This window comes from Dermacentor albipictus, chromosome 1, assembly GCF_038994185.2.
Source record: "Dermacentor albipictus isolate Rhodes 1998 colony chromosome 1, USDA_Dalb.pri_finalv2, whole genome shotgun sequence".
NCBI classification, from domain to species: Eukaryota; Metazoa; Arthropoda; class Arachnida; order Ixodida; family Ixodidae; genus Dermacentor; species Dermacentor albipictus.
In genome coordinates this window covers 122,457,119-122,479,618 of record NC_091821.1, presented here as the reverse complement: position 1 = coordinate 122,479,618, position 22,500 = coordinate 122,457,119, and the positions used below count along the sequence as shown (strand labels likewise).

Sequence of the window (22,500 nt, the reverse complement as noted above, 5' to 3'; positions counted from 1 at the left end):
GTGCCATTAAACCCCAACTAACCAACCCTCCAGTATTGCATAACTTCATTCCTGTCACATATGCAGATAACGCTGCTCAAATTTTCACACTTTACTTCACGACTGGAGCTTTCTGGTGTGTGTGCGTGTGCGTGCGTGTGTGTGTGTGTGTGTGTGTGTGCGTGTGTGTGTGTGTGTGTGCGTGTGTGTGTGTGTGTGTGTGCGTGTGCGTGTGTGTGTGTGTGTGTGTGTGTGTGTGTGTGTGTGTGTGTGTGTGTGTGTGTGTGTGTGTGTGTGTGTGTGTGTGTGTCGTACGTACGTCAGGTACTGAACTCATCAAGCGAAATGGTGTACCTTCAGTTTTCAACAGAATTCGAATTTGTCGACTAAAGTTCTTCTACCAGCTCGTAAAAGGATATTATTACATAGACACAACACATATCACTACTCCGAAGGCTATGCTACAAGACAACGACATTTTTTTAAAATAATACCTTTAGTTCCATGTAATAACTACTTTAAATACTCTTTTATTCCCTGAACCATTGTAGAATGGAATAGCCTTGCCGATGATGTTGTAACCCAGGATTCAGTGTCTTCATTTGAGAAATATTTACAACAATACTTTGAGCAGTGTTACTTATGTCCCCGTGTGCCTTTTTCTTGTAGTATTTAGGGCTTGTTAGGCGTGCAGTGTTATTTGGTCTTGTTCGGCATTTTCGGTGTTATTTGTGGTTTGCTGTTTTGTCACTAAATTATTTTTGTTATTCATCAAGTCTATGCTTTTGATATTTAACAAAGTCTTATGTTCATTCAGTACTATATACGTAGTTATATTTGATCGTATTTGTTCATTTTTATGCAAACACTTTTTATGCATCACACCTGCAATGATCTCTATCCGAGATCGCGGTATCCATAAATAAATAAATAAATAAATATACCACAAAGCAGAAGTTCCAGTTGTATATGTAATGTTAGAGAGTGTGTTTTCTCTCGCTACTCGTCTCATTGTTTTATAGCTGTTCTTAACCGGTGACGCCATCATGTGACCGGCGTTTTCTTCTTTCCAGGTGACGCAATCACGTAACTGGTGCTCACTACCCTCACGGCGACGCCATGACGTCACCCTGCCTCCTCTAGATGTTTTCTGGCCCAAAGACAAGGAGTGCACATGTTTGCACGCGGTACGGTGGCCTTCCAAGAACGCACCACTGAGTCTGCCCGACTTCAGTCCGATCCACAGGCACTTCTTTCCTCGACTTTGCCCGACGAGCTCGGCTGGCCCAGCATAGCACAGAAATGACAGAGTGAGTCGCCGGGTCACTCTTTTTCGAAGCTTCACTTTGGCCCAAGAGATAAAGCTGGGGTGATATTTATTTATTTGTTTGTTTGTTTGTTTGTTTGTTTGTTTGTTTGTTTGTTTGTTTGTTTGTTTGTTTGTTTGTTTGTTTAAGTACCTGAAAGACCCCAGGGGCCCTATAACGTAAAACTATTCCAATATGTTCTTATTCCAATCTCTTGACGTCACATTTGCGTAACCACCGACGCAAGCACCCGGCGGTCACCCGCAGGGTTGTCTGAACAGACCAATCAAACGCTCTCCTCGTTCATTGGTGGTCACTTTTCTTTGCTTGAAAAACGAATAACATTGCCCACACTGAGTGGCTTTTCGTGTCTAATTGGTTGACAATAGGCGAGGAGAACGCTCAAGTGGAGAGGGATTCGATGGGGCAGAGCCAGTGCACTGAAAATAGATAACCGGACGAAGAGGGTGGTGCCGGCGTCTGCGATTGGTCCGCTTTCGCTTACTTAGGTTGCGGTGGCTGGCCGAAAATCGCGGCGGCATGCAACGGAAGCTTAACAATGACGCTAAAAAGGATCCTCAGCAAAGAAGAGTTGGCCGAATGAGGTCGTAAACGTGCCGAAAATGCTCGAAAACGTTATACGGCCACGCAAGAAGTTTTATTATACGCAAATAAACCCATGCTCTCCGGCAGATGCGAGTAGCCAGCGCCTAAGCGATCGGCGGCAGCCATCTTTTATTCGTTTCGGAACGGGGCAGCCTGCGCCTATTCAGAAGAAAATTCAATTTTGTTCGGCGTATTAATGCATCGTTAATACGTACACGTCACTTTGACGCGGTGCGTTTTCGCGGTTTTGTGACGTCGCGTGACAGGCAGGTGAAGTGGGTGCAGCCCGAAAACTTTTGACCAATAGCCGGGAGCTAATTGTGAAAAGGCGTCGAATCAGAAATAACTGTTTTTCTTTTTTCGTTCAAATCATGCATAATCAGTGGGAACACATCATATCAAATGGGGATGTATCGTGGTTTTCCTGACGTCGCGTGACAGACAAATGAAGGGGGGGGGGTGTTCCAAAAAAGTTTTTCACCCATCGCGGAGGGCTGACAGCAGAAATGGAATAGAAAAGTTTGGAATATTTTTACGTTAAAGCGCCCCAGTAAAGGGCTATTGCGTGAGGAGTGGGCGTAGTTAATTGTAGAAGATGCTGTCAATGACTTCTTTGCACCGGACAGTGATGTAGCGGTTCCCAGCGTCGCTGGGAAGACCAATCCAATCCGTTGAATCTGTCGAATAATGATGACTCATGTGCGGAATAATGCACTGAAGGAAGGTGTACTACTGATTTAAGTCCCCCCTCCTGCCCCTATTGCCCCTCGCTCCAAGATGGCACTGGCCAGCGATGAAACCCAGTGGAGTTAGTCACCCCGCCAGGAAAAGCCTCGCTTGCTGTTCTACCGGACATGGATATGGCAGAACAAGCTGTGTTCGAAAATTAAATTATGGGGTTTTATGTGCCAAAACCACTTTCTGATTATGAGGCACGCCGTAGTGGAAGACTCCGGAAATTTTGACTACCTGGGGTTCTTTAACGTGCACCTAAATCTAAGTACACGGGTGTTTTCGCATTTCGCCTCCATCGAAATGCGGCCGCCGTGGCCGGCCGGGATTCAATCTCGCGACCTTGTGCTCAGCAGCCCAACACCATAGCCACTGAGCAACCACGGCGGGCAAGCTGTGTTCGAGTCGCCCAAGGTCTTGCAGGTGCCCGAAAGCACCTGGTGTTTTGTTGAAGGGACTATAGGATGAGGGGGCTGGTGTTATCCCAGGGGTTCGAGGTGCTGCGTGATAAAATTCATGAAAAAATAAAAGACGAGGCACTTTGCGACATGATGAAAGATCGGGAAGGTTAGCACGAGATTTGATGGCGGTAACGCTTGAATAATAAGAATAATCAGAAAAAAATGAAGCGAACGGCGCGGTTTTGAACTAATTCTAAGGTTTTTACGAAGTTAGTTTGGTCAGGGCCAATAGTGCGCATGCGTCTCCCAGTTCAGGTCGTATGAAAGTTTGACGCTCCAGTAGTCTCACTGAGGAAGGGGCTAAATGAAGGCTACATTGTAGGCAACGGAAGACGCGGTTAGCTTATATCGTTAGTGACGTATGTTGTGTGGATGGACCACGTAACATTTGAGGAGAGAGAAGCTGATGCCTAAATTTTTGTGAGAGCATGCGTGGAAGATCTGACAATCATGAAAGAAGTACTGTGATTATGAGTAAAAATTACTCCTATGATAGGAAACTAACAATATTTTCTTAACATTTAATGACGTGGGGCTCGTGTTGAGCCTACTCATTTAAAAATTTTGGAAATTTCGTCAACCTGAAAAAAATTGAAATTTTTTTAGGAAAGTTTAGAAAGACTGGGAAAATATTCTAACCATTCTCAGCATACGGAAGTTAAAAATAACAGCTGTCGAGGGTGCATACAAAGACGCATCTTTAAGCTATGGCAAGATGTCCACATTCTATTGATAGCTTTCACGTGACGTACCGGACCCAGCTCCTCACCATGCCCAAGCACCAGCATGGCGGCTGCGATGACGTTAGTGCAAGCCTCATGTAATAAATAACCCCCTTTTTCATTCCCTCATAGATTCTTGCTAGCTTTAGCGATTCTCGTCGACCGTCCATAAAAGCTGCGCTCTTTTATTATATCATGGAGGGAAGGATGGAGAACTGTCTGCCGCACATATTCGCAAATTTAGTTTTTCGTATTGTGGATGCCTTGTGGTCTGTTACATGTTGCTGATTCGCCATGGCATAAACTATAGGTCGAACTTGTGGGTGTCTTTGGATGCACAGAACGTTGGGGAAGGAGCAGCCATAAGTAGATTTTATTCTGCGACTCTCTTGAAACGAGTAAACCAAAGGTGAAGAATTTTTACGAAACTATTTTTGTTCACTCTATTGAAGAAATGAAGACCGAACTGCCTTCTCTAAAATTTATGTTGGCGTCCTCAGAGCCAACACATAAATGTGACATTTCGGCTTTCGAGCTTTCTTCTCGTTTTTAGACCAGTTTGACGCCAGGAAGGTCCTCAAAAATTGCTATGTGGAGCCGTTGGTTCATTCAAAACGCAATGTAGTTCTTCGTTAATGAAAAACAGTCACAAATAGATCAATGTAAATACTGTAGCAATCCATGACGTCTTTGCGAGCCAGTGCGCTGCTGCCAGTACTTCATGGCAGCGGTGCATTTAGATTTCCTTTTTTCTGCTTTACCTCCCCTCATGGTAAAAACGGGCTTTTTGCCAATGGCGAAACATAATGTAGTTGTGGTACCTAAAGCTTTTCTTCGGTGTACCTACAGCGAAATTATGCACCCTACATAAAATATAGTGAATCAATTTATTTGTCGGAAGCAACACCTCTAAATTCTTGTTCTCGAAGTGCGTTCTAGTTGTGCAGCCACAAGGTCTGTTATATCGTAGAATGTGAGAGCACAAAATCTTGCATCAAAATTGAGAGTCAAAGGAAAGCAGGAACTTTTTTGGAGGCTTTCTTTCTAAGAATAAGCAACAGAAAACCAATTCAAGCTATTATTTCGCAGAGGAAGCCTGCCGGCGGAATAAATTTCGGTCTGTAGAACGGAGGTAAAGGATGGGTGGACTTTTATGTCACTGAATACAGTTAACGACAGATGGAACTACTACAGGGTGGCGTGCTTGCTTTGAAACCAAGAAACGCAAGCGCAGAACAGATACTCAAAAATTGTGTACTGAAATGCCATGTTCTCGGCTCACGTGCACTTTAGCCATTAGTTTAAGACAAACCAAATTCCGTTCTGGATACCGACTTAAGCGTCCATTGAGAGAGTAGGCAAGGCATCTGACGTGGCTTTCAAAGCAGGTTTTTATTGATCATTATGAATGAAAGCGTTACGAGGCCTGGTTGCCCTCCCTGTCATCTTTCATTCGAAAAATTTGGATCCTATGTCCTGCAATACGTGAAGCATATCGAGGTTGCCTTTCTGAGCAAGAAACGATGAAGATTTAGCAAACCATCACCATTAAAAGGTCATACGAACTGGACGAAACAACATATCGCCTCAATACTTATACTAACAACCTGACACAAACATAACTTGGGTGTAACTTATATCATTGTACTCTATTTTATTGGGTAAATACGGACCATTAGCTTTTTTCCGCTTTTTATACCCTGGGAAAAAACGAGAAAAAGTTTTTTCTTTAAGTTCTCTCTTTTTCTGAGCTCTCTCATACCTAGTCACGCCAGTTTTCCACTTCGTTAACACCGCATTGAAGCGTGTTAGCATCGACGAGGTTAATAATTGAGCGTTAAATTGCACAATCATCTGAAAACAGCCGGCTATTAGAGGAAACGTTAGATGGTGGTTCGTTAACGTATATTAAAAATAAAGGAGACCCAAGAATCGTGCCCTGGGACACCTGAAGTAAAGGGAACTAGAATAGTTATTAATGCGATTAGTATTCTTTCAGCACTTCACGCAGTTTTCGGGGACTGGCTACTTCTCTAGCCGTTTTCCTGTCAACCTGGGTCACGGAGAGTCCATTGTCGAATGGGTAGCGCAGCGGGCTGCTGTGCTGAGTGAAGGGTTCGAAACGAACTGTCGGACCAATTTGGGTTGCTGAGTATGTGGCACTGTGTGTCTATGTGCCGCTCTTCAACGAACCTATTTAATGCCGACATGGGTCACTGAGGATGCGGCACTGCTTGGTATGTGGCACTGGTTATGTACTGCTCTTCAATGAACCCCCCTAACGTGGACTTATGGCACAGGGTTCGTGCCACTCGGTCTGGGCTGCTCTTCAATCAACCTCTTTGATAGCAACTTGGGTCACTGGGTATAATCTAGTATGAGTGTGCGCTGCTCTTCAATGAACATCTTTGAAACGTACTTAGCTAAATATAGGCATCTGCCACTGGGTATGTACTACTCTTCAATAAGCCCCTCTGATGCGGTCTTGGAGCACTGGGTAAGTGCCACTCGGTCTGGGCTGCTTTTCAAACAACCTCTTCGATAGCCACTTGGGTCACTGGGTATATTCCAGTGTGGGTGTGTGCTGCTCTTCAATGAACATCTTTGACACGAACTTGGGTAGCTTAGGCGTTTGCCACTGCGTATGTACCGCTCCACGATTACAAAAATTATATTTTAATATTTATCTGATTCTCAGCGGAATCGAACCTGCTACAAGTGTGGTCGTTACACTGGCGCCACTAAATGGCGCAGCCTGTGAAGCGCGAGACAGGAGTCCGTCTGCAGACACGTTTCGACTTTGGCAACACGTTTTGTCGCTACATTGCTTCAGTGCTAATCAAATTAACGTCAACATTCATCGTGAGATGGGCTCTGCGGGAATTTTCGCATGTACAAATTGTTGTCAATTAATAATTTAGGAAATCGTTAGTCCAGTTAATAGAGTGTTTTGGGAGTGGCAGGATGCTTGCTTGGGCGCATCGATGTCCTCCTCTCCCGCCGAAGAGAACATCGATGGCGGGACAATTACAGGAAGGCGATGGGGTTCACCGCTTTCGGCCCACAAAGAATGGCCAGGAAGCCTCTGGAAGACACAAGAATGCAGCCCTCTTTCAAGCGTCGTAGCATGCAGTGGTCATGTGAAGCGCTCCTGGCGTCAAGCGCTCTTGGTTGGGGCCTGAAGTCATCACCGCGGAAAAGGAAGGTTTCTAGGCACCTGTGGCAAGGGAATGCATGCACTTCCTCGTCGGAAAAGGCGGCAACTTAGCCCAGTAACTAGATGGCCAATCCAACGACAATTGCGGATGCCACGTGAATCGACGACCAATCAAAGGAAAGACTGCACCTCTTTTCGCCAAGACCCCCGAGGTCACCTACCTGACTGCATCTATTGTCACATCGGGGCTATTTAACCACTCCCGCCATGTATTTTACACTCTCTTCCAATCTCGATCCTTCACCATGTTCTAAATAAATCCTTGAAATTTTTACAACGCATCGTCATCATAACTGCCCGGTGACCTGGCCTCCTGGTGCCCATTGCATGTCTAGCTCGGACCACTACTATTTGTGTAACGCTGGATGGCAAGCAACAAGGAACGAGTATATCCGGCGTCGTAACACATCGTACTTCTGCCAAGCATGCGGAGTATTCAAGCGCTTGGTAGGTCGGAACTGGCACGGCCTTCTGTTTTTCAGACGTTTGAATGTCGCACCGTCTGCCAACATACAGTGGCTGTCATTGTGCGGTGGTCAATTATGTCATCCGTGAGTTTCAGAAATAACGTCCCCAGACAAGTTTGCGTACGTAAAAAATTATGCGGATGCCACAAATTGTCGGAATCGACATAAGCGTGGCTTTCTGGGCTGTTTGCTCTGATTGACGATAATTATCGGTGATGTTGACGGCGAATGTTTCATTTCTTCAGCGTTTAGTGCAATATAAGAGTGGTGAGTTGATGGTAAATGTTACCTTGCATGCACCACTGCTGTCTATCTTCTTTGTACACAGAACACGCAGAGAGACGTGTTTGCTTGAGGCGCTGTTGTGCGCCATTGTTCATGACCTCCGAAAATTTTAGGATTGCTGTTGCCTCAGATGGCACATTTCCTTTTCATTTCATTTCATTTTATTTGGGCCCATTTACAAGCAAATGGAGGGGGCCAAGGTAAAAGCTGCTTATTTGCAGCTTGAGTGGGCCCTGGCCCCCTTTACATATTGGTAGACCGGTGGCAAAGAACACTTTCAGAAAGGAAAACAAATAACAGTGGGTTACATCGATTAAAGAGAGTAATTACATGTCTTTCACCGTGAATACATGTGGTTTCACTTTACCATGGTGATTTAAATCATAGTTTTCGCCAGACATATGAGCTCCGATGGTTTCAAGGCATGGATGTCAATGCCGGCTTCTAGATAAGAATTTAGCAGCTGTGGCAAGGTGCTTGCGACCATTTGATGGCCGTAATTTGTTCTCTAAAAAGGTATGAGCTATATTTCATGGCTGCGCGTGTCATATGTGGGTGTATTCTCTTTTAAGTTTGCTATATTTGTTATTAAGTTGCTTCTATCTTTTGCCTGAATGTAGTAGGTGCGTAGGAGAGTTTCTTTGTAGAGATGATGACTTTTTGTTATGTTGTACTTGGTGAAAAGACCTTCAGTCTGTGAGTTGTACGGCACATTTGCAATAGCGCGTATTTTTTTTTTTGCATCAGTAGTATTTTAGAGAGATTGGAAGCGACTGTTGTGCCCCATACAAGATGGTAATAATTTACATGCGAGGCAAACAGTGCATTGGAAATGATCAATTTAGCATGCGTTGGTAAAAGGTACCGATTTCGATGTAGTATACCTGTTATGCGGCTCAGTTTCTGGAGTATAAAATCCACATGAGCATCCCATTGCAATGTGTCGGTAAAGTATACGCCAAGTACTTCTACCGCGTCAACAACCTCTAAAGTCTCAGAGTTGTAAAATATCTTGTTGGTCAGTGCAGTACACGTACCTCTTGTTTTGAATGTGACTGCGTGTGTTTCATTGGAGTTTACTTTTAAAAAGTTGTCCTGGTTCTATATTGAGAGATGGGTTAAGCGATTGTTCGCTGCACCCATGAGGCCTATATAAGAGTTGATTGACAAAAAACACTTGTATCATCTGCGTAGTTTATGAATTTTGCTTCTCGGTGGGTAAGAACTACGTCGTTAATGTAGATGTTAAACAGAAATGGACTGAGGATACTTCCCTGAAGGACACCTGTTTGTATTTGTTGTGTAGATGATATGCTAGTGTTTATAGACACATATTGCTGCCGATTTCTAAGGTAGGATGTCAGTAACTGAAGAGGAAGGCCCCTGATGCCATATCTTTCAAGCTTAAGTATTAGGAGGTCATGATTTATGCAGTCGAACGCTTTTGTGAAGTCTATGAATAGACCAATTACAAGTAACTTATTTCGGAGGTTTTGCAGCATATATTATTTCTGTGCTACAAGTGCTAGTTCTGTTGATCTACCTTGTTGAAAACCGTATTGAGCGTCTGTCATTAGTTTATGTTTCTTGCTGAAAGATGTTAATTGTTAAAATGATTTTTTCAAGACCTTCAGGAAACTGCGGGAGAATAGATATTGGCCGGCAGTTTTTTATATCGAGCTTGTCACTTTTCGTATATAATACAATTACTTTTGCGATTTTCATTTTTTCAGCAAAGGTACCTGATGTTATGCATAAGTTATAGATATAAACTAACACAGGTGCAATGTCACAAATGACATGTTTGATAGGTATTATTTGGAGGCCATCAGCATCGCAGCTACATAAATTTTTCAGTTTGAGAAAAACTGAACAAACCTCGGTAGGGGTTGTTGCTTGAAAAAAAAGTAGCGTCCATAGGGGCAGGGAAGTGAAATGTATATGGTGGGCTTTGTGATGAATGATGGGTGTAACGTTAAGGGATAAGAAAAGAGCAGATTGGGTGAGGGAACAAACGCGAGTTAATGACATCTTAGTTGAAATCAAGAAAAAGAAATGGGCATGGGCAGTACATGTAATGAGGAGGGAAGATAACCGATGGTCATTAAGGGTTACGGACTGGATTCCAAGGCAAGGGAAGCGTAGCAGGGGGCGGCAGAAAGTTAGGTGGGCGGATGAGATTAAGAAGTTTGCAGGGACGACATGGCCACAATTAGTACATGACCGGGGTTGTTGGAGAAGTATGGGAGAGGCCTTTGCCCTGCAGTGGGCGTAACCAGGCTGATGATGATGATGATGATGATGATGATGGTGATGTGATGAATAGGAATCAGTGTCTGTAATGTAATCATTAAATGCATTAACTAAACGATCTCTGGTTAAAAGGCATCCGTTTACAGAAACTTTCTTTGTAGGTTGAGTGTTTTGTTTGCGTCCCATTAGCTCGTTTAACTTGTTCCACATTTTCTCTGCATGTCCCTCGCATGAAGAAACTGTACGTAAATAATAGCGATTTCTTGTATCTTCTTAGCTCTTTATTTACCTTATTTCTAAAAATTTTGAAGCATTTTAGATCCTCGCCATTCCGAGATTTTATAAAGCTGGCATAAAGCTTATCTCTTTTCTTTATTTTTTTTAGAAGCTCTTTGGTGATCCAAGCTTTCCGATAAGCGTTGTGGTTTCTTTTGTTGTGTATGAGATGTTGTGCATAAACAGCTGAACATTTCTTTAAGAAACTTTTGTATGCTAGCGGAGCCTCATTTTGTTGAAAAACCTCCTTCCAAGATACTTGTTTCAAGACATAATCATCTGCCTTGATGCGTTTCCTTTCTTTAACGCTGCGAGCCCGGTACTTTCCAGTAACGAACGGCATGCGCGTTATCAGCATGATAGCATTTCCGACAGGAAAGTAGCGGGCGCGGCGTTTCCAAGAAAGGAAACGCATCAAGGCAGATGACGATTATCGTTGCGTGGCAGAAGGGGCACTCCAAAGGGTGTAAACTTTTCTTAGAGTGTAATCGTCATCTGTCTTGCCCGCGTTTCCTCTCTCTAACGCTGCGAGCCCGGCACTTCCCAGTCACGAACGGCATGCGCGTTATCAGTGTGACGCAGCATTCTCGACAGGAAAGTAGCGAGCGCCGAGTTTTCAAGAAAGGAAACGAAAGCAAGGCAGATGATGGTTACACTCTTAAAACGGTTGCACCCTTTGCAGTGTATATTTGTCCCACAACAATAATCGTCATCTGCCTTGCTTGCGTTTCCTTTCTTGAAAACTCGGCGCTCGCTACTTTCCTGTCGAGAATGCTGCGTCACACTGATAACGCGCATGCCGTTCGTGACTGGGAACTACCGGGCTCGCAGCGTTAGAGAAAGGAAACGCGGGCAAGACAGATGACGATTACACTCTAAGAAAAGTTTACACCCTTCGGAGTGCCCCTTCACTCTTCACTCTTAAAACGGTTGCACCCTTTGGGGTGTATATTTGTCCCACAACAATAATCGTCATCTGCCTTGCTTGCGTTTCCTTTCTTGAAACTCGGCTCTCGCTACTTTCCTGTCGAGAATGCTGCGTCACACTGATAACGCGCATGCCGTTCGTGACTGGGAAGTACCGGGCTCGCAGCGTTAGAGAAAGGAAACGCGGGCAAGACAGATGACGATTATCGTTGTGGGACAAGATACGCCCCAAAGGGTGTAAATTTTTCTAGGAGTGCTAGAAAAATTTACACCCTTTGGGGCGTATCTTGTCCCACAACAATAATCGTCATCTGTCTTGCCCGCGTTTCCTTTCTTTAACGCTGCGAGCCCGGTACTTCCCAGTCACGAACGGCATGCGCGTTATCAGTGTGACGCAGCATTCTCGACAGGAAAGTAGCGAGCGCCGAGTTTCAAGAAAGGAAACGCAAGCAAGGCAGATGACGATTATTGTTGTGGGACAAGATAGGCCCCCAAGGGTGTAAATATTTCTAAGAGTGTTCTGCCACGCAACGATAATCGTCATTTGCCTTGATGCGTTTCCTTTCTTGGAAACGCCGCGCCCGCTACTTTCCTGTCGGGAATGCTATCATGCTGATAACGCGCATGCCGTTCGTTAGTGGAAAGTACCGGGCTCGCAGCGTTAAAGAAAGGAAACGCATCAAGGCAGATGACGATTATCGTTGTGTGGCAGAAGGGGCACTCCAAAGGGTGTAAACCTTTCTTAGAGTGTAGGCAAAGTTACACCCTTTGGAGTGCCCCTTCTGCCACACAACAATAATCGTCATCTGCCTTGATGCGTTTTCTTTCTTTAACGCTGCGAGCCCGGTACTTTCCAGTAACAACGGCATGCGCGTTATCAACATAACATAGCATTCCCGACAGGAAAGTAACGAGCGCCGCGTTACTTTCCTGGAAGAGCGAGCGCAGCGGGAACTCATTCGCATTCGATTTCGAACCGAATGTATACTCTTTACCCCAGGTAGACAACAGCGACACGTAACGCGAAAAAATAATGCGTGCATCAGCAAAGTCAGAAGATATTTTTTAGACATAAAAAAGAATAATTATTCTTGCCGCGATGATATTTTCACCACGGGCTGTGCTCAAGCGCTATTACTCTTTGCATCAGGAGTTTGTCGCGGTCGTCGGCCATACTGATGTGTTGATCGATGTGCTTTTAGTTGTGAATCATTGGCGTCAAAATATTTTCGTCCGTTTTAAAAATACTCGAAAAAGTTCTTAAATGCGTTTAATAAGCACAAAATTTCTTTGAATTTCACAAATTTTGTTCCAGATCGTCATTGCTATAATTTGCGAATGCCATTATATTTTACTGTGTAGCACCGCAAGAGACCGAATGGCATTCGATGAGTAGAATGCCACAGGTCTAGGGGTATTACACTCTAAGAACAGTTTACACCCTTTGGCTTGTGGCGACGTGCGACCACGTAGACCGTCAAAGTATCAGGCTCTCGCAGGAGAGGAAGAACCGACACTCCGTCGCTTAGCGTAGCATTCTTTTTAATGATCTTCGGAACGCTAGCCCGCGCCGGAACGCGCCAGCCGCTCGAGCCTCGTGTAGACGCGAGCGTCCGCGTCAACTCTCGTGCGACGCCGATGCTGCTGCCGGTATACAGAGGGCTCCCCCCCTAGAGAGGAGGAAAGTTCGACGAACGATGGAAAGTCCACGTGACGCGGCGTGTCTTGGCGTTGGTCTTCGGTGTCACGTGCGCAGGCGGCGACGAAGGATGCAGCAGGGTCGCGTCGCATACAGGTGGAGCTGATGGCGCGGGTGCTTCGATGTAGGCGGGTTTGAGACGTTCCAGGGCAATTGTGTCTGATCGGCCGTTGACATTCACAACAAACGTCGTCGGACGACGCTCTAGAACACAATATGGCCCGGAGTAGTGTGGTTGTAGAGGCTTCCGCACGGCACAGTTACGCACGAAAACGTGGGTAGCAGAGCTGAGTGTGGGAGAAACGTACGGGGACCTTGCTTCTTGTGAACGTGTAGGCACGGGGCGCATCTGGCTGAAGAAAGCTTGCAGTTCGGCTACGTAGTCGGCAGGGGATGGCATAGGCGTTTGGGGGGTGGCGACAAAGAAATCGCACGGAAGGCGTAGGTGGGTGCCGTAGACTAGCTCAGCACAGGAGCAACCTAGGTCGCTCTTGAGTGCGGCTCTGATGCCAAGTAACACGAGAGGCAAATGCAGGACCCACTTCTCCGGCGATTCATGTGCCATAAGGGAGGCCTTGAGATGCCGGTGAAAACGTTCAACTAGTCCGTTGGACTGCGGGTGGTAAGCAGTTGTGCGAAAACGTGTCGTTCCGAGTAGTTTGAGTAGCTCGTTGAAGAGCGCTGAGTCAAACTGTCGACCGCGATCTGTGATTATTGTGGATGGGCAGCCGAACCTTGCTATCCACGTAGACACGAACGCTGCTGCAACAGTGGGCGCTGAGATATCAGATATAGGTGTAGCTTCTGGCCACCGTGTGTAACGGTCGATGCATGTCAGTATGTAGCAGTATCCTTTCGAAGGTGGAAGAGGGCCGACGAGGTCCAGGTGTACGGTGTCAAAACGAGCATCCGGTGGAAGAAAAGACTTGGCAGGCGGAATGGGGTGACGCTGGATCTTCGAACGTTGACACGACAAACAGCAGCGAACCCAATCGCGAACTTGCGCCTTTAGCCGAGGCCAAACGAAACGACTGGAAAGAAGCTTCTGTGTCGCGCGTATGCCAGGGTGCGACAGGTTGTGCACGGTTTCGAATAGACGTCTGCGAAGGGATGCCGGAATGTATGGTCTAGGTGTGTCGTTAGAAGTGTCGCAGACGATGGACGTACCATCTGGGGTCACAACGACGTCTTCCAATTTGAGGGACGTTGACGAGTTCCGGAGTGTACGAAGTTCAGTGTCATCACGCTGTTGACTGGCGAGTAAGTCAGCCTCGATGATGAAAGGTTCCGATGTCAACGTGGAAACGACATTGACACGACTCAGAACGTCAGCTGGAATGTTGTCGGTGCCCTTGATGTGGCGGAACGTTGTTGTAAACTCGGAGATGTAGGAAAGCTGTCGAATCTCGCGGGGCGAGTAACAGGACGCCGAACGATTCGTTGCGTGCACAAGGGGCTTGTGGTCAGTCAAGACAGTGAATGCACGGCCTTCGAGGAAATGGCGAAAATGCTTGATAGCCAGGTAAACAGCGAGTAATTCACGGCCGAAAACGCTGTAGCGGGACTGCGCAGGCTTCAGTTTCTTGGAGAAAAAAGCGAGTGGATGCCACTCATTCTCGATGAATTGCTGCAGAACGGCACCAACGGCGGTATTTGAAGCGTCGGTCATGATGGTAGTGGGTGCGTCTGGCTTTGGGTGTCTAAGCAGCGTGGCGTCGGCGAGGGCAGACTTGACTTTTGCGAAAGCGTCTGCGGCCTCTTCAGTCCACTGAAGCACTTGTTTGCGCTTGTTTACCAGGAGAGCGTCTAGCGGAGCCATAAGTCGTGCGCACTCGGGAATGAATCGGCGGTAGAAATTGACGAATCCGAGAAATTGGCGAAGCTTGGTGAGTGTGGTCGGTCGGGGAAAGTTTTCGATGACGCGAATCTTGGACGGCAGAGGTCGAATGCCGTTAGCGTCGACGATATGACCGAGGAACTCGAGTTCGGTTTGACCGAATTCACTCTTGGCGGCGTTGATGACAATTCCTTTACTGGCAAGGCGTGAAAACAACAACCGCAAGTGGTGAAGATGTTCTTCGGCCGAAGAGCTTGCCACGAGGAGGTCGTCAATGTATGCAAAAACGAAAGGCAGACCTCGGGTGACGGAATCGATGAAACGCTGAAAGGATTGGCCCGCGTTCCGTAAACCGAAAGGCATGCGGAGAAATTCGAAAAGGCCGAAGGGCGTGGTGATGGCGGTCTTGGGAATGTCTTCTTCAGCGACCGGTAGTTGATGGTAGGCGCGAACGAGATCGATCTTAGAAAAGATCGTCGCACCGTGCAACGCTACCGTGAAGTCCTGAATGTTCGGTAGAGGGTAGCGATCAGGAACTGTGACGTTGTTTAGTGCCCGGTAATCGCCGCAGGGGCGCCAGTCGCCCGTCTTCTTAGGCACCATGTGAAGTGGTGATGCCCAGTTACTGGAAGAAGGGCGGATGATGCCAAGTTGCAGCATGTGTTCGAACTCCGCGCGAGCGATCTTGAGTTTCTCCGGGGACAAACGCCGGGGTCGGAAGTAGACCGGTGGGCCGGAGGTGACGATGTGATGGCACACGTCATGTTGCACCGGTTGCGTCCAGTCCGGTAGGCGCGTCAAAGTGGGAAACTCGCGTAGGAGTGCGGCGAAAGGTTCGTCCAACATGGCAGAAATAGGCGCTATGGGCGATGTGCCTGATGATGGGACGCCGGGAACGGATAGCTGTGTCACGGAGTCGATGAGACGGCGTCGTTGGATGTCGACAAGGAGTCCGTAGTTATGCAAGAAGTCTGCTCCAATGACTGCATGACGGACGTCTGCAACCAGGAAAATCCAGCGGAACGCTCGTCGAAGGCCAAGGTTTAGCATGACGGAGCGTGACGAGAAAACTGGAATCCTGGTGCCGTTGACGGCTTGCAAAAACGACACAGGAGTCGCTTTTCGGTCGGAGCGCTGGGCGGGTAGAATGCTGACGTCAGCACCTGTGTCGACCAAGAATCGTTGTCCCGTAACTCTGTCCGTCACGTAGAAAAGGCGACTTGTGTGCTGGGCCGGACCACTCGTCGCCGTTAGAGGTCGGCCGGCCTGTTTCCCTGCCAAGCGCAGGGACGCCGACAGTGACGAGCGTCGTTTCCAAAACGGCGGTGGTAGTAGCAAACGCCAGGCGTTGTAGTTGAGGCTTCATTGCGAGTGCCCGTGCGTCTTGATCTGCTGGAACTACGGCTGCGAGGGCGACGAGACGTGCGGCGATGCTCCGCTCCACTGATGATGCGTTCCAGGCGCTCACACAAGGAGTCGAGCGGAGAGTGCACTGCGGAAGAGCAGGGAAGAGTTTGCAGAGCGGTTGTATTGTCACCCGGAGACGGTGACGTGGCTGCGATGGTTGGGGTGGCTACTTCCATGACTTTGTCGGCCAAAGCGGCAAGTCCGGTAAGGTCCATGGTAGAGGCTGTCGCCAGGACCATCTGCACGTTAGCCGGGAGTCGTTGCAAAAACAGTTCGCGCAACAGCGTGTCGTCGATGGATCTCGCGTTGTTTCCGAGCAGCTGGCTCATTCGGCGAAGAAGTTGACTAGGGCGTCGGTCGCCGAGTTCTTCAGCGGACAGAAGCTGCTGGATGCGAGAACGCTGTGAAGCTGCTGTGCGCTGTAGCAGTGCTGCCTTGAGATCGTCATAGGCGGTGGCAGACAATGGGGAGTTCAACAAATCTGCTACCTCGTCAATGGCGGCGGGCGAGAGCGCTGCGACGGCGTAATGGAACTTCGAGGCTTGAGAGCGGATACCAGCGACTTGAAATTGCGCTTCGGCCTGAAGAAACCACGCCGAAGGATGCTGGTCCCAGTACTGTGGGAGGCGGACAGCGATGGCGGAACAGGAGGGCTCACCGCGTTCCTCGGAATGGTTCTGGCCTTGAGCTCTCGTAGCGTCGGTCTGGTCCATGGTCGTCTCTACCACAGGAGCGTATGGCAATATCACGTCCGGGTTCACCAATCTGTGGCGACGTGCGACCACGTAGACCGTCAAAGTATCAGGCTCTCGCAGGAGAGGAAGAACCGACACTCCGTCGCTTAGCGTAGCATTCTTTTTAATGATCTTCGGAACGCTAGCCCGCGCCGGAACGCGCCAGCCGCTCGAGCCTCGTGTAGACGCGAGCGTCCGCGTCAACTCTCGTGCGACGCCGATGCTGCTGCCGCTACAGGCTTGCCCCTTCTGCCACACAAAAATAATCGTCATCTGCCTTGATGCGTTTCCTTTCTTTATCGCTGCAAGCCCGGAACTTTCCAGTGACGAACGGCACGCGCGTTATCAGAAGAGGCACTCCAAAGGGTGTAAACTGTTCTATGCTGATAACGCGCGTGCCGTTCGTTACTGGAAAGTTCCGCGCTCGCAGCGATAAAGAAAGGAAACGCATCAAGGCAGATGACGATTATTTTTGTGTGCCAGAAGGGGCAAGCCAAAGGTTGTAAACTGTTCTTAGAGTGTAGTGTGTAAGAGTGTACGACCAATGGGTGTAGTTTTGCTTAAGAGTGTACAGTGTACTGTAATGTCCTACATAGGTTAAAAAAGAAAAAAAAACACGATGAACTCTCATAACCAAATTCTCTGACCGCCTATTGTGAACTTTGCTTTTGTACATCTCCGTTTTTTGTCGTTTTCCTATTTTTCTTACCACCGTGGTCGCGCGCCTCATGCAATGCATGGGCCACCCGTACTCAACCGTATTGTAGTAGTAGTTGGGACTATCGGGCCCATTTTCGGTATGCGTACTGGAATAGGGTAGTGTGTCGTCTGCCGGCGAAAACGTGCCTCTTTTTGCATTGACGGCCGGGAGTGCTGAAGCACGCCGGTCTACTGCAGCGCCATCTGTCGCTGCAGCCTGGAGTCATTCCTGGCAAGAGGCAAAATGATGGTGCAACACAGGGCCCCCGGCATTGGCAGTTATGGTTGCCGCGGAGAAAGAGAGACAGAGGGAAGGGGAAAATCATGGAGGTTAACCAGAGGGGAAGATTCGGTTTGCTACCCTGCGCTGGGGAGAGAAGGGAGGGGGAGGGGGAGTGATAAGAAAGCAGAGATAAAGAAAGAAAGGAACATAGGCATGCATACAGTCATGACGAAGGCATTGACGCATGTACATGCACGTTTGGAGCTCGCCGATTGCTTGCTGTGGTTTTTCCTGACGCGTTCGCACATCCTTGATGTGCACGGCAAGCGCTGGGTTTGCAAATGTACTGTGTGTGTGTGTGTGTGTGCGCGTGTGTGTGTGTGTGTGTGTGTGTGTGTGCGCGTGTGCGCGCGCGTGTGTGTGTGTGTGTGTGTGTGTGTGTGTGTGTGTGTGTGTGTGTGTGTGTGTGTGTGCGTGCGTGCGCGCGCGCGTGCATTTAGGTTCTTGCATAACGATCACAACTCCGGGCTACTTCTGATCGGGCACATTGAGAACATTGGCTGTATTCATGCCCTTCGGCGCCCTTTACGGAGCGAAATATCTAAACGTTAGCGGCTGCATTCGGGACAGAGCAGTATCTTTTTTTTTTTCTTCAGTGAATCCTGGCGACCGCTTTTCTGGCTGATGCAAAGTGAATGGAATCCCGTGCAACCGACCAGGCACAGTGCAGGTGCTCTTTCTTGGCTTTTCATCCTCATGTCTTTCGAACTACTAAAAACATATGCGTGCTTACCGAACGGAACGAGCTGACGAGTGTTTGTTTGTCTTCTGCAACCGAAACGCTGAGCCATTGGCTTAGCAGACGATCAGGAATACTGCATGATCTGTCGTCGGAAACGTGCAAGCATAGACGGCGTTATTGATGTATCTTAACAGTTTGCATTATTAATTTTTTGCAAATTATAAGAATTTCAGTTGTGTTTTGTGAGCGTTTTAGTTTATAAATGCAGAAAGTTTTGCACAGCATGCTTAAATTTCGCGCGCTGGACACACCGGTCGATCGCAGCCTTTCCTGGTCGCGTCATCGCAGAAGCGTCTGCAGTTCCCCCATTCTTTTTCCGTACAGACGACATACTGCTTCATTCCATACACTATGCTTTCGGGGCCTAAGCGCTACACTCTAAGAACAGTTTACACCCTTTGGCTTGCCCCTTCTGCCACACAAAAATAATCGTCATCTGCCTTGATACGTTTCCTTTCTTTATCGCTGCGAGCCCGGAACTGTCCAATAACGAACGGCACGCGCGTTATCAGCACAGAACAGTTTACACCCTTTGGAGTGCCCCTTCTGATAACGCGCGTGCCTTTCGTCACTGGAAAGTTCCGGGCTTGCAGCGATAAAGAAAGGAAACGCATCAAGGCAGATGACGATTATTTTTGTGTGGCAGAAGGAGCAAGCCAAAGGGTGTAAACCGTTGTAGAACGAAGCGGGCAAAATAACGCTTAACCCCACCCCTTTCCTCTCCGTAGACCGGGTCGCAACTCTATGGTCGCAGCATTGGCGGCCTACCATGAAATGCAATCTCAGTACAAAATCTATATTTCATAGTTCTTTCAAGATAACGCTCTCAATTGTATTTAATTTCTTAATTATAATTTTAAGTATTGTTGTGGTACATTTGTTTCATGACAAATTTAGTTTTAGAGAAATGAGACGATCAGGCTAGCAACATTGAGTATCTCAATCTCGAAGGTCCCGGATGTTATCCTCGTGTTTGGTGGCGTCTGTGGTAGCGTTCCAGGCGTTCTTTCGTGGTGTAAATATTTTTGTGCGGCCTTCTCGCAGCGCCTCCCCTTTACCAGCCTAAAAAATGATGTTAATGTACTACCTGGATGAAAGCGGCAATCGAGTGTACACACTGAAGCACGTCTCCCCGGACGGAAAGCCGACAATCTCGGCGCATCCGTCACGTTTTACGCCTGACGACAAGTACTCCAAGTACAGAATCCTGATCAAGCGCCGCTTCAACCTGCTACCAACGCAGCAGCCGAAGCAAACCTTCTAGACAGCAAGCACGAAGAGGGTTGGGGTGACAGGGCTGGGAAGGAAAAACTTTAATTTCATGACTGTTTTTCTTGTTTGATTAGATACAAAAGGTTGTTGAATTTATTTCTAATGGCAGGTCTCGAAGAGGTGGGCATTCCGGGTCGGGAGTTTCTTCGCGAGGCTTTGACCAACTGTTCAGACCCACTGCGCGCAATTGAAGAGTTTCAAGAAGAAAATGGAATTCTGTTGCCGTCTTTACGTCCTATGTTGCCGCTGCTTGATTTGCATGGTGTGTGCAGGCTTGAGTTCCATACATCTGTGTTGGAAGAGCTAAAGGAGCGCCTTCTACAGCAAATTGAAAACCTCGGCAGGCAAGAAGGACGCGAGAAAGAGAAAAAGCTCAAAGAGATGTTGCAGAAAAGCTTTCCAGTAATCAAGGTACGAGTCTAGTTTGCTTTGTAAACGCATGAGTAAGCACGTGGGCGCAAATGAGTGCGTAGAGATTTTACTTGCATTCATAGAGCCACTTCTAAGGGAGTGAAAACACTTTATTTAAATAGATTATAAGTTTGTGAACACAGAACGGAGTACCGCGCTCGTAAGTTGCTCCGGCCTCCCGCATATGCAAATGCAAAGGTTTGAGTTTTGTGTTCGCAGTGTGGCGGCAGCATCAAGTGAAGCTTCGTTAAGCCTGCTGTCATATCATCCAGTTCTGTGCTGCTTGTTGCTTTCTCGTGGATTACTAAATGAACGAGCAGTCCATACTTAAAGTAACCAAGAAAATTTCTAGTGAGCCTAAATATTGTCCTAATTTTAGCAAAAGCTATTCTAACATGTGCCACTGTTCGAATACCAGACTGACTGTCAATGACGCGTTTAAGTTGACGTATAGAAAACACTGCACGCTTTTAATATTTCAAGAGGAAGATAATGCTCTATTGTTTACTTTTTATTTTTCACGCTTGTCTACGTCATGCATCACTTGTAATAATGGTAACTGCTGTTATCTCTACATTAGTGTAAGTAACAGAGGGTTGGATTGACGCCTAATGTGAGCATTATGCCATAAATCCTCCAATGACCTGGCACTCTGCCCATACCTGGCCCTTGCACCAAAAAAATCCCACACATTTGAAATAACAGGCTGTAAGATCCCATGCATCTGAATGTTCATGGCAACATTTCTGATGTAAGTTGTGTGCAGCATTGACCCATATTACTGTATAGCTGCTAGAAATCTGTTGCATGTGTCTCGTGAACTAGGGCTTAAGCTCCCTTGTATGTTCGGCCTTTCCATACAGTTGAGCCTGCCTCCCAAAGGGCCAGTGCACATAGTGCGACAACTGTTGAAAATTTGGTCTGCATACACAGCGTAGTTTCCAAGGTTTCCATAGTGCATTTTCTCCTTTTTTGCCTGATGTTACACACAAATTTTGCAATACTTGCAAAGTTTAGCTCTGCATCTTGTGAACCTGTCACATAGCTGACTGTATAAAGCAGGTGTCAAAAGTTTTTGTTTTGCCCATTTTTGTTGTTGCCTTGTTTGCATTAAGAAAACCATGCAAACTTATAATTGCCATATTACACCGGTATGGACAGTAAGATATACAGAGAAAGTGTAATGCTATGCATTCATGCAGATGGTAAATCACTTGAGCTGTAACCTGCAAGGGGGAAGAAGTTGTAAATGCTAGAACTTATGTCTTAAAATGTGATTAAAAAATTAATATGTTGTGCTTAGTTGCGGCGTAATTTTAAATTCATGATTATTGGTTCAGACTCATTGGCATTTGCTAACACTTATGCGTGACAAAGGAATGCCAGTATGTCTCTTGTGAGTATTTGTCCTCTGAAAACACTGTTTCTTTTTCTTTATAACTGAATCTCATGTGCTGGCAGGTCCCAGCGCTTCGTCCAGTGGTTATGTGCATACTGAAAAATATGGAGCACGTGGAAGAGAAATACCTGAAGCAATTGGTCAGCGATAAAACCCTTTACAAAGAATGTGATGTTCAGGTAAGCATTGTGTATGTTTAACTCATGTGCATGCATCCAGAAAAGTTCAGAATGGACAAACAGGGGGGAACTAGAATACTTGGCAGTATAAGTAAGCAGACTGGAATTCAGAGGTGTGCTGCATAAGCTCCACACTCAAGTATAGAATACATCCTTCAGTTGCAAGCTTTGAGGCTTATGCCTAGAAGTATTTGTCCTTTGTCAATTTTACATTTGGCAGAAATTCATGAGCACATGTACCATACGTTAAAACATTTATGAGGCACGAGCAGCAAGTAACTGAAAGAGTTTGCAGATGTCTTGATGAAGACTATTACTGACTGTGAAATGGCTTTTCACCACCTTTATTGGTGCTTGCCCACTCAACCAAAGTTCGTTACAACTTTGGTAATTATGGGCTTTAGGAGTTTGCCACGTGCCCTTCCGTGCCTCACCACCATGTATACAAAGTCTACTCGGTTGCTGCAAAGTTTAACCTCAATAGATCTTTCCTGCCTGTGACGGTCGGTTGAAAATTCTCTGCAGGTTGTTGCTCCAGCAGTCAGAATGAGATATTAACAGCTGACATTGCTGCATAACAGTGGCACATGTGACAGAGTTGGACAG

General features: G+C 46.9%; 1 protein-coding gene and 1 long non-coding RNA gene across 3 annotated transcripts in view; both read left to right on the top strand.

Annotated features, from left to right (window-relative positions):
* Positions 1-18,562, top strand: part of LOC135904815 (uncharacterized) — a 180,725-nt gene extending 162,163 nt beyond the window's left edge. Inside the window, exons 2-3 of the long non-coding RNA XR_010565218.1 lie at positions 1,053-1,289; positions 18,488-18,562. This is a non-coding gene — a long non-coding RNA (uncharacterized lncRNA). The remainder of the gene's footprint in view (positions 1-1,052; positions 1,290-18,487) is intronic.
* Positions 18,563-19,868: 1,306 nt separating this feature from the next.
* The window catches only part of NELF-B (negative elongation factor B), a 69,458-nt gene continuing 66,826 nt past the window's right edge, over positions 19,869-22,500 (top strand). For both annotated transcript variants that reach the window (XR_010565219.2, XM_065435797.2), the window contains exons 1-2: positions 19,869-20,316; positions 21,778-21,894. Coding sequence is in view for 1 of the 2 variants with exons in the window: in XM_065435797.2 (XP_065291869.1) it covers positions 20,008-20,316; positions 21,778-21,894 (426 nt within the window). In the remaining variant the exon portion in view is untranslated. The remainder of the gene's footprint in view (positions 20,317-21,777; positions 21,895-22,500) is intronic.